Source organism: Triticum aestivum, chromosome 4B, assembly GCF_018294505.1.
Source record: "Triticum aestivum cultivar Chinese Spring chromosome 4B, IWGSC CS RefSeq v2.1, whole genome shotgun sequence".
Lineage (NCBI taxonomy): Eukaryota > Viridiplantae > Streptophyta > Magnoliopsida > Poales > Poaceae > Triticum > Triticum aestivum.
Window position 1 is genome coordinate 661,275,448 of NC_057804.1, and position 10,807 is coordinate 661,286,254.

At 45.7% G+C, this 10,807-nt stretch overlaps 1 protein-coding gene across 1 annotated transcript; it reads right to left on the minus strand.

The window, feature by feature from the left end:
* Nucleotides 1-5,040: 5,040 nt before the first annotated feature.
* On the minus strand, nucleotides 5,041-10,801 carry LOC123089741 (probable apyrase 3). Its single transcript, XM_044511331.1, has 6 exons — nucleotides 10,585-10,801; nucleotides 10,361-10,489; nucleotides 10,202-10,258; nucleotides 6,272-6,364; nucleotides 5,927-6,132; nucleotides 5,041-5,781 (listed from the first exon to the last, which is right to left on the minus strand). The coding sequence occupies exons 1-6, from the start codon at nucleotides 10,759-10,761 to the stop codon at nucleotides 5,151-5,153; spliced, it is 1,293 nt and encodes a 430-aa protein (XP_044367266.1). The 5' UTR covers nucleotides 10,762-10,801; the 3' UTR covers nucleotides 5,041-5,150.
* Between the last annotated feature and the right edge of the window lie 6 nt (nucleotides 10,802-10,807).

The following is a 10,807-nucleotide window of genomic DNA, read 5'->3' on the forward strand; positions in this document are numbered from 1 at the left end:
GCTATAAGACCCTGAAATTTAAAAGCATTTCAAATGAACTCTGAAAAGATTGGAAGTTGGCATGGTATCATCATTTCATCCACATAGCATGTGCAAGAAAGTTGAGAGGGTTACGGCAAAAACTGGATCCACTTCATGTACAAAACGGACAATCTCTTTCGAAGTATCAGGATTTCATACGGAAACTTGTCTGTTACAACAGTCATTTCAAATGAACTACGAAAAGGTTGAAAGTTGGCATGGTATCATCATGAAGAGTTCTGGAGAAAGTCTTCACTTTTTCTTCGCTTGTCTCCTTTCCTTATTGTGCCGTAACCATGGATAATCTTCCTCATTTATCGGGATGCTTGGGTCAGCCTTGACTTTGAAGGGAGGAATTTCATGAAACTTTTCATAATCTTCTGACATGTCTGTCTTGCCCTCCACTCCCACGATGTCCCTTTTTCCTGAAAGAAATATGTGGCGCTTTGGCTCATCGTATGATGTATTTGCTTCCTTATTTTTTCCTTTTCTCGGTTTGGTAGACATGTCCTTCACATAGATAACATGTGCCACATCATTGGCTAGGACGAACGGTTCGTCAGTGTACCCAAGATTGTTCAGATCCACTGTTATCATTCCGTACTATGGGTCTACCTGTACCCCGCCTCCTGACAGATTGACCCAGTTGCATTTAAACAAAGGGACCTTAAATCTACTCCCTCAAGTTCCCATATGTCCACTATGTAACCATAATATGTGTCCTTTCCCCTCTCGGTGGCTGCGTCAAAGCGAACACCACTGTTTTGGTTGGTGCTCTTTTGATCTTGGGCGATCGTGTAAAATGTATTCCCATTTATCTCGTATCCTTTCCAAATCATTACAGTCGAAGATGGTCCCTTGGACAATGAAACAAACAATGTTTTCACCTCTGAGATGTGTTTCCAACCAACTGCTGAAAGTCCTGATGTGTTCACATGTAATCCAGTCATCGCACTGCTCCGGGTGTTTGGAGCGCAGACTGTTCTTGTGTTCATCGACATAAGGGGTCACTAAGGTAGAGTTCTGTAGAACTGTGTAGTGTGCTTGAGACCAAGAATATCCGTCCATGCATATTATTGTCTCCCCTCCAAGCGTACCTTTTCCAGTCAGTCTCCCCTCATACCGCGATTTAGGGAGACCTATCTTCTTAAGGACAGGAATGAAGTCAACACAAAACCCAATGACATCCTCTGTTTGATGGCCCATGGATATGCTTCCTTCTGGCCTAGCGCGGTTACGGAGATATTTCTTTAGGACTCTCATGAACCTCTCAAAGGGATACATATTGTGTAGAAATATGGGCCCAGAATGACAATCTCGTCAACTTAGATGAACTAGGATGTGTGTCACGATATTGAAGAAGGATGGTGGGAACACCAGCTCGAAACTGACAAGACATTGCACCACATCACTCCTTAGCCTTGGTATAATTTCTGGATTGATCACCTTCTGAGAGATTGCATTGAGGAATGCACATAGCTTCACAATAGCTAATCGGACGTTTTCCGATAGAAGCCCCCTCAATGCAACCGAAAGCAGTTGCGTCATAATCACGTGGCAGTCATGAGACTTTAAGTTCTGAAACTTTTTCTCTATGATATTTATTATTCCCTTTATATTCAACGAGAAGCCAGTCGGGACCTTCATACTAAGCAGGCATTCAAATAAGATTTCCTTCTCTTCTTTGGTAAGAGCATAGCTGGCAGGACCTTCATACTGCTTTGGAGGCATGCCATCTTTTTCTTGCAAATGTTGCAGGTCCTCCCGTGCCTCAGTTGTATCTTTTTTCTTCCCATATACGCCCAAGAAGCCTAGCAGGTTCACGCAAAGGTTCTTCGTCACGTGCATCACGTCGATCGAAGAGCGGACCTCTAGGTCTTTCTAGTAGGGTAGGTCCCAAAATATAGATTTCTTCTTCCACATGGGTACGTGTCCCTCAGCGTCACTCGGAACAGCTAGTACGCCAGGACCCTTTCCAAAGATTACGTGTAAATCATTGACCATAGCAAGTACGTAATCACCGATACGCATGGCGGGCTTCTTCCGGTGATCTGCCTCGCCTTTGAAATGCTTGCCTTTCTTTCGACATTGATGGTTGGTCGGAAGAAATCGACGATGGCCCAGGTACACATTCTTCCTGCAGCTTCCCAGGTATATACTTTCGGTGTCAACTAAACAGTGCGTGCATGCGTGGTATACCTTGTTTGTCTGTCCTGAAAGGTTACTGAGAGCGGGCCAATCGTTGATGGTTACAAACAGCAACGCGTGCAGGTTAAATTCCTCCTGTCTGTGCTCATCCCACACACGTACACCGTTTCCATTCCACAGCTGTAAAAGTTCTTCAACTAATGGCCTTAGGTACACATCAATGTCGTTGCCGGGTTGCTTAGGGCCTTGGATGAGAACTGGCATCATAATGAACTTCCGCTTCATGCACATCCAAGGAGAAAGGTTATACATACATAGAGTCACGGGCCAGGTGCTGTGATTGCTGCTCTGCTCCCCGAAAGGATTAATGCCATCCGCGCTTAAACCAAACCATACGTTCCTTCGGTCATGTGCAAACTCAGCCCAGTACTCTCTCTCGATTTTCTCCACTGCGATCCGTCAGCGGGTGCTCTCAACTTCCCGTCTTTCTTACGGTCCTCACTGTGCCATCGCATTAACTTGGCATGCTCTTTATTTCTGAACAATCATTTCAACCGTGCGTGGTATTATAGGAGCATACCACATCACCTTTGCAGGAACTCTCTTCCTGCGGGGCTTGCCGACAACATCACCAGGTTCATCTCGTCTGATCTTATACCGCAATGCACCGTATACCGGGCATGCGTTCAAATCCTCGTACGCACCGCGGTAGAGGATGCAGTCATTAGGGCATGCATGTATCTTCTGCACCTCCAATCCTAGAGGGCATACGACCTTCTTTGTTGCGTACGTACTGTCAGGCAATTCATTATCCTTTGGAAGCTTCTTCTTCAATATTTTCAGTAGCTTCTCAAATCCTTTGTCAGGCACAGCATTCTCTGCCTTCCACTGCAGCAATTCCAGTACGGTACCCAGCTTTGTGTTGCCATCTTCGCAATTGGGGTACAACCCTTTTTTGCGATCCTCTAACATGCGATCGAACTTCAGCTTCTCCTTTTGACTTTCGCATTGCGTCCTTGCATCGACAATGACCCGGCGGAGATCATCATCGGGCACATCGTGTGGTTCCTCTTGATCTTCAGCAGCTTCCCCCGTTACAGCATCATCGAGCACATCGTCTGGTTCCTCTTGATCTTCAGCAGCTTCCCCCGTTGCAGCATAACCGTATTCAGGGGGCACATAGTTGTCATCGTCCTCTTCTTTTTCGCCGTATTCCATCATAACCCCTATTTCTCCGTGCCTCATCCAAACATTATAGTGTGGCATGAAACCCTTGTAAAGCAGGTGGGTGTGAAGGATTTTCCGGTCAAAGTAAGACTTCGTATTCCCACATTTAGTGCATGGACAACTCATAAAACCATTCTGCTTGTTTGCCTCAGCCACTTCGAGAAAATTATGCACGCCCTTAATGTACTCGGAGGTGTGTCCGTCACCATACATCCATTGTCGGTTCATCTGCGTGCATTAAATATAATTATGTGTGTCAAAAGTAAGAAAATCAAACAAATATCTACCTAAAGTAAGAAAATCAGACAAGTATCAGAAAGAAGATAAGAACAAGAGGCTCACCACGGTGGTGTCGGCGACGAGATCGGCGCGGGCGATCAACAGCGGTGAAAAAGGGGACGGGGCGTGATGGACCGCTAAATCTAGACAAATCTCGAAAAAATGGAGCTCCGAGGTCGAGCTTCGAGAGGAGAAAGCTTAACTAGTGTGGCTCGGGCATTTCATCGAACACCTCATGTGCATAGGAGGTGAACTAGAGCACCCAAATGCCCTCTCCTCGCCGGATTCAAAAAACAGCGCACTGGAGTGCTCTGCCGCGGTGGTGGGTATATATAGGCAAGTTATTTGTCCCGGTTCGTGGCATGAACCGGGACTAAAGCACCCCCTTCTGTCCAGGTTCAAGCCACGAACCGGGACCAATGGTTGTGGGCCAGGAGCGAGGACCATTGGTCCTGGTTCGTGGCTTGAACCGGGACAAATGGTTCCACACGAACCGGGACCAATGCCCACGAGGCCCCGGCCGGCCCCCTGGGCTCACGAACCGGGTCTAATACCCCCCATGGGTCCCGGTTCTTGAAGAACCGGGACTAATGGGCTGGCCAGGCTCGAACGGTAGCCCTGTTTTCTACTAGTGAAATAAGAGCATTAAGAGTATCACCCAACCTCTACATTACTAGTATGCATACAACCAAACACCAACTGTCTAACAAAAAAAGGATAAAAAACCGACAATTCGGCAAAAATATATAGTGTCATATAGACCGACACTATACCTACATCAAAGGTATGGTGAACCTATCCAGAGATTATGCTGGCAACCATGTTGGATAAAAACCTCCCTAGCCACCTGCGCCAACCGCGTACACGCGCCATGAACAACGAAAAATAACCTGCATACGAGAATCATTTTTAATCATTAAAAACCAAATCATTTCCACATAGCTAAAGGCCCAAGCGACCATAGTAAGGCATATTCTCTCACCCTTAAAGAGGTGTTTGATTATCTCATCACGAGTACAAAAACAACAGTTTTTACTTCCAGGCCAGTTGGGACATGCGAGGTTGTCTTTGGTTAGCACAACTCCCATATGAAAATACCACATGAAGATTTTAAAATTTGAGAGGAATATCCGCCTTCCAAATGTTTTTTGTTATTACTCACCGGTACCTCCAAATGCGTGAATGCATGGTAATAACATGCTATAGCGCGATATAGCACGGTAATATCATATTTTGAGGGTCGCGCTATTTTGTTATAGCACACTGTTTTTTCATAGGTGTAAGAACGAATCGTTTTCCATCCAAAACATAAATGGGAAATGTTGCTTCCGCAGTTGTGTTGTCAAAAGTTTTCCCATTACTACAGATAAGCGGTGGTTTCCTTCACTCATTATTCTCCACACGAGACAAGGACTACGTACGGAAGCTAAAGCATTGAGCCACGGCGCTGCTTGGATCGTAGTACAAGCTAGCGATCATGCAATGTTGACGGGTGGATCATGTTGGATGCGCTTCTTGGGCGCGACGGCCTCGATGGCCTCGCCGAGCGGCCAGGCGGCCTCCATGAAGTACTCCCCGTGCTTCACCTTCTCCACCAGCGTGATCTCCCTGGCCGGCGCCAGCCCGAACCCATAGACGAGCAGCGTGTACTGGTACACCAGGTCCATGCAGATGTAGGGCGTCTCGCGCACCCCGGGATACGCCGCCTTGGCCTCCTCAAGGCTGAGCGGGCAGATCTTCTTGGCCGCCGCCCTGAACGCCCCTGGGCTGGACTTGGCGTCCTTCTCCACCCACCCGACCTGGGTGGCCTTGCCGTAGAAGAAGGAGGCCGCATATAAAGTGGCCTGCCCGGCGCCGCCGCCACCGCCCCACACGCCGCCGAAAGTGCAGTTCTTGTTCGTGCACGGCGCGTCTAGCTTGAGCGCCTTGGCCACCTCCTTCCTGCACTTGGTGTACACTGCCCCTTCCGGTGCCGCCGCCGCATCATAGACCTCGCCGTTGTAGGTGTAGTTGCCGGTGGATCCGCTTAGCATGCACGAGCTGAACGGCCCGGACTTGGCCTTGAGGATCTCCACACGAGCAGCCAAGTTGCCGTAGTACAGGTAACTGTAAAAAAATCAATTAAACATTAGCAAACAATTAAACAATTGCTCTTTTTTCATCATGTGTCTAGCTAATTTCTTTCAAAAAAAAAAATGTGTCTAGCTAATTGACTTGGTGAATCATGCATGATTGATATGATGAGATGGACCTGTGCACATAGACGTTGTAGTCTTTTCCCTTGAGGTACTCCTTGGTGATGTAAGGGTCCTTGCCATCAGGCGTCGCCGGAGCGTTCGCTGCGGTGTTTGGAGAGACGGTGTACGCCATTTGGACCGAACCGCCACCAAGATCTATCACGCCAACGGTCTTCGAGTAGTCTCCTCCCAATCTGTCCAGCAGATAGTTCAGAGCAACCTGCATACATATGGACACAATTTTTTTTTAACCAAATGCCTTTTTTTTCTATTTATGATATACACAAAAACATTTCTTGATAAAATGTCGCTTTTATTAAATCACAATCGACAAAAGAAATGTTGATTGAAAAACGTACCCACATGTAAGACCCTTCTTGAGATCCCTCGAGAACATTGATCCACTTTGGGTTGTACTGGAATTTGCTCTTGGTGTGGACGATATCCCTCACCTGTAATTGTACCAAGGAAGAGGGTAACACCAAGGCTAGCTCTTTCGATTACTCCTTGATATATATATATATAGGGTCCCGCTATTCGTTATCCTGGGTGAGGAATTCTATTCCTCACCCCACCCATCCCGCACGAACCCAGCACATGGGAGGTAAAATTATGGATACCGGAGGCCGTTCCGTAATTTACTTACGGCAGGATGGATGTACCCTACAGGGATGTAATCTTACGGCCTGGAGTGCAATGTAATCTTACGGAGTGGAGGCGTGGAGCACTAAGGGCATGACCTGCATGTAACGTAATTTTACGGGAAGAGATTAGTAAATTACCTCTATATATCTACTATACATGGACATTGCCGCATCATAATTGTCTCTCTATCACAGGTAATTTTTTTTTTAAAAGGAAACTTTCCATTCAATTCCTAGGCCGGTAAGAAATTTGGAATCCAAAAAGCAAACAAGACATTCTAATTTTATTTTGATGGTAAAGTAACTGGTTATATCAATTCAGTTGAGAAACACATTCTACTTTTATTTTATTTTGCGCGAAGAGAAGCACGTTCTACTAATTCAGTTGAGATCCTTACGTAAAAATTTTGGTAGTAGACTTAAAAGAAAGTATCTTCAACGTTGCATAAAAAGAGTATCTTCAACGTATGGTCTAGTAAAGTTGTAGGCAAATGTAGAATTCTACTTCGGGACATAGGGATGGTGACTATCAAGCATTGCAATCGGGAATCAAATTGTGTTGCTCATGAGCTAGCTAGCTGGGGTGGTGCAAACACTCCATCCATGTGGATGGATGCACCACCTGATTTTATTGTAAAGTTTCTAGCGAATGATGTAAATTTGATTGATCAATAAAGCTAGCCGTCAAGGCCTTCCCGTCAAAAAAACGTGATAGGCAAATGTAGTAATTTATGTGGCATATTCGAAACTACTATTTTGTAATATTATTTCCATTACACAACCCTGAAGTCTGAAGGCCATCTCATCAACGTCATTTGTGGCTGACTCAATCTGATCTGAAGACTCTACCTCATCAGAGGATAAGGACATAGAAATAGCTGAGCTTTTTCTTCGAGAAAAAGACTTGAGCTTAACCTGACTTTTTGAATTAACAAAGTCATCAGCTGGCTAGAATTACAATAACCACCAACATGGCTAAAAGACATCAATAAACAAAGAAAAGCAAACAACAAAAGATACAAGGGTCTGAGCAAACTACTCACAAGTTACATCAAAGCAACAAGCTAAGATAAACAACTAAGGCACATTTCCAGCTTAAAGTAGATGATGCCCTCCTCGACAAACAAGACAGAAAATCAGAAGCAAAAGCCGAGCCTTGGGACCGAGGAACAACAAGCAGGAGAGGAAGCGTCCTCGACATCACCATGGGCACAAGAGAAAAATAGTTGCGACCTCATCCATCTTCGAAGGGGGCTCCCTGCCCCCTCGCCTTGGCATGCAAGCAACAATCCATCGGAAGATGGAGACGCTCCCCCGAGACCTAAGGTGAAAACAACCGCTAAGACCAACCGGAGTACAAAATGACCACCGCCACGGTGCTAAGCCGAGCTCATGGAGGTAGAAACTTCGCCAGTTGAACAACACATCGCACTCAAGGAGGAGCATATGCACAGAGGATGCTGCAGATGACAATAAGCAAAGCAATGGAGATAGCCGAGACAATAGTGAGGAGCGACACCTAGTCTACAAGGAACACCGAGCTCATGCCACCCCCGACTCTCCACAGCAACCATGGTAGGGGACACCTATCCCCTTCAAACACGGCCACGGAAGCAGCACACTGGCCAACCATATAAAAGAAGCAATTGCCAGTTGTAGAAATATTCATCTCACAGTCTGCACGGACAACCATAGCCTTCACCCTCCTCAGTTTATCACAAGAGATAAATTCATTCTCGAAAACATAAAAAATGTTGGCAGTATCTCAGAACAATCACATACATAATCAAGATTCATGCGTGTTGATTTATAAAAAATGGGTGCAATTAACCTCCAAGTTCCTCATTGCACTATAATGAAACAAAAAGTACCGAAAATAAAACCCAGCAAAGATTGACGCCCTGAAGAGGATCATAATTCACCTCTTTGCAATGTAAATAAATCTAACTGGAAATTGGTACTAACCAAATATTGCTTCGAACAACATCAAACGGGAAAATTTTAAACTACTGTGGATTTAGATAAATAATCAATGTTACTCATGCAGTCGGCTGAAGATATAATAGCTGGTTACTTTTCCCAAAATAATCAATGTTACTCCTGTAGAGAACTGTCCGTACAGATTTTTTGCTAGCCTAAACTCCAGTCAGTTATTTTTGTTTCAATGCATGTCTCATTTTACCATTCTTTCAATAGGCAGTAGATTCTATATAGGATCATGTGGTGCCGTTTTCCTGACTAGTGGTAAACTAATACCCATCTTCAAATGGCAGGAAAGAAATAGCTTTATTTTTGTCTAATCCTGACTGAGATGTACCTGAGGTTGTTCATGTCGCAAGCAGGCATCAAATGCAGAGCAATCAGAGGACGCACCGGCCTACCATGGCAATTCTTATGCACTTCTCTAACTACTTGGGTTAGCTTCTGAAAATTGTGTGGAAATGAAAACAATTAAAGAAAAGCAGTGTTCTCGACTGTAGAAGTACATGGGCCTGAAACATGGTGATAACATCAGTTCCATGGTTCAATTGGTTATATGATATAAGCCTGAAGAAACTGTATAACATTTGCATTACTCCGACTAGAATGGCGACTATGTTCAATATACATACTCTCCCAACCTGAACTCAAAAAACAGTAACACAACCAGAACTTCCAAAAACATACCCATTTTCGTTGTACAGCCATAGCCCCAAAAATATATGAGGCTGAAACACAGCAGATCACTACACACAACAATCAAACTACATTGTATACTTTTTCTTCTGAAGAAGTGGTATTTGTCACAAATGCTTCCCTATGCCTTATATGGATTTGGAGACCAAGTTTTTCTTTTCCTGTTTCAATAAGAAAAGGAAGGGGGTAATTTGAGATATACCTCACCTAGGTGTGCAGGACACAATCTAGAACAAATACGAACGGAGACTTGAAGCTCATAGCACATGAGGGGCGGCGGTCCAGTCAAATTGGATGGATTGAAGGACTGGAGAACCCCAGGCACTGCTACAGAAGCGGAAGTCCAAATAGGGGCTGCTCGCCCAGATGAGTCGTTTTTGCTCGCACCGCGGTTTCCTCGCGTGGCTTCCTTCACTGGCTCCACGAGGCCTGGGCGTGCACAACCGCCGCGGCGACTAATAGCGCCGGACATGGCGGACCCGTCGTGATGCCTCTTCGCCGGCCGCTGACTGGTCCGCCGAGCAACCGTAGTGCAGCCACGACCACCACCTGTGCTGACACCGACACCCCTATAGACAAGCCGCTCGCCGCGCCACCGAGGACTTACCGTCAAGCCCATCCGCCGCTCATCGCGGCTGCATGATATTCGCCGTCGAGAGTGGAACTCGAAACCGCTCGCAACCGATTAGAATAGGACGGGACAGGTGGATTACCTCCTAAATACCACGATGAGCAAACAGTACGCGAGGTAATGTGAAAAACGTAAAATTACCTCGGCCCCTATAAATTTTTACGCCTGTGGAACGATGGGTTGGTTGAGTCCAATCATGTGGCTCGGTCAATCGACCAGGGTGAGGAATAAATTATTCTTCACCCTGGGTTATTAATAGAGTTTCTATATATATATATATATATATATATATATATATATATATATATTTTTACAGTGCTAATTAGTAAAATAATTACCGCTTGAAGGATCTGCTCTGATGGCTTATCTCCGATGAGTCTTAGCCCAGCCGTCGCCTGCTTAACATCTCTCGTTAGTGTTCAATTACAATAGACAAGGTAAAAAAAGAGTTCAAAGATCAAATTTCAAAATTTCAATTAAATTTGAATATATATTACCCCTAGTTTAAGGGGAGTTCTGTTCATTTGCCACCAAGGGACGACGCTGTTTGCCTTGTCGAGCAGTGGTATCATGGACTTTGCAGCCTCCTTCGGCCGTCCAGAGAAGGAGCTCAACCCGGGGGACACCTGCACCATGAACACAACCAACGTTGCATCCGTGCTTGAGTTTAGCGATGCAATTGTGAGTTTTGCTTTTGCATATGTGCTACACGCGTACATACCTTGGCGAAGACCTCGATGTCGTCGCCGATCTCAAGGAGATCCATCTTGTTGTCAAACTTGAAGACGTGCACACGCGTGCCCGTGCTCCCGGCGTCGAAGATCACGGCGTACTTGCCCACCCCCGGAAACTGCACAGGCCCCTCCACCGCGGTACTGCCTTTGCGGCCGAGCACCATGTCGGCAAAGGCCGTGAACGGCGAAGCTAGCAGGAGGAGAAGGAGA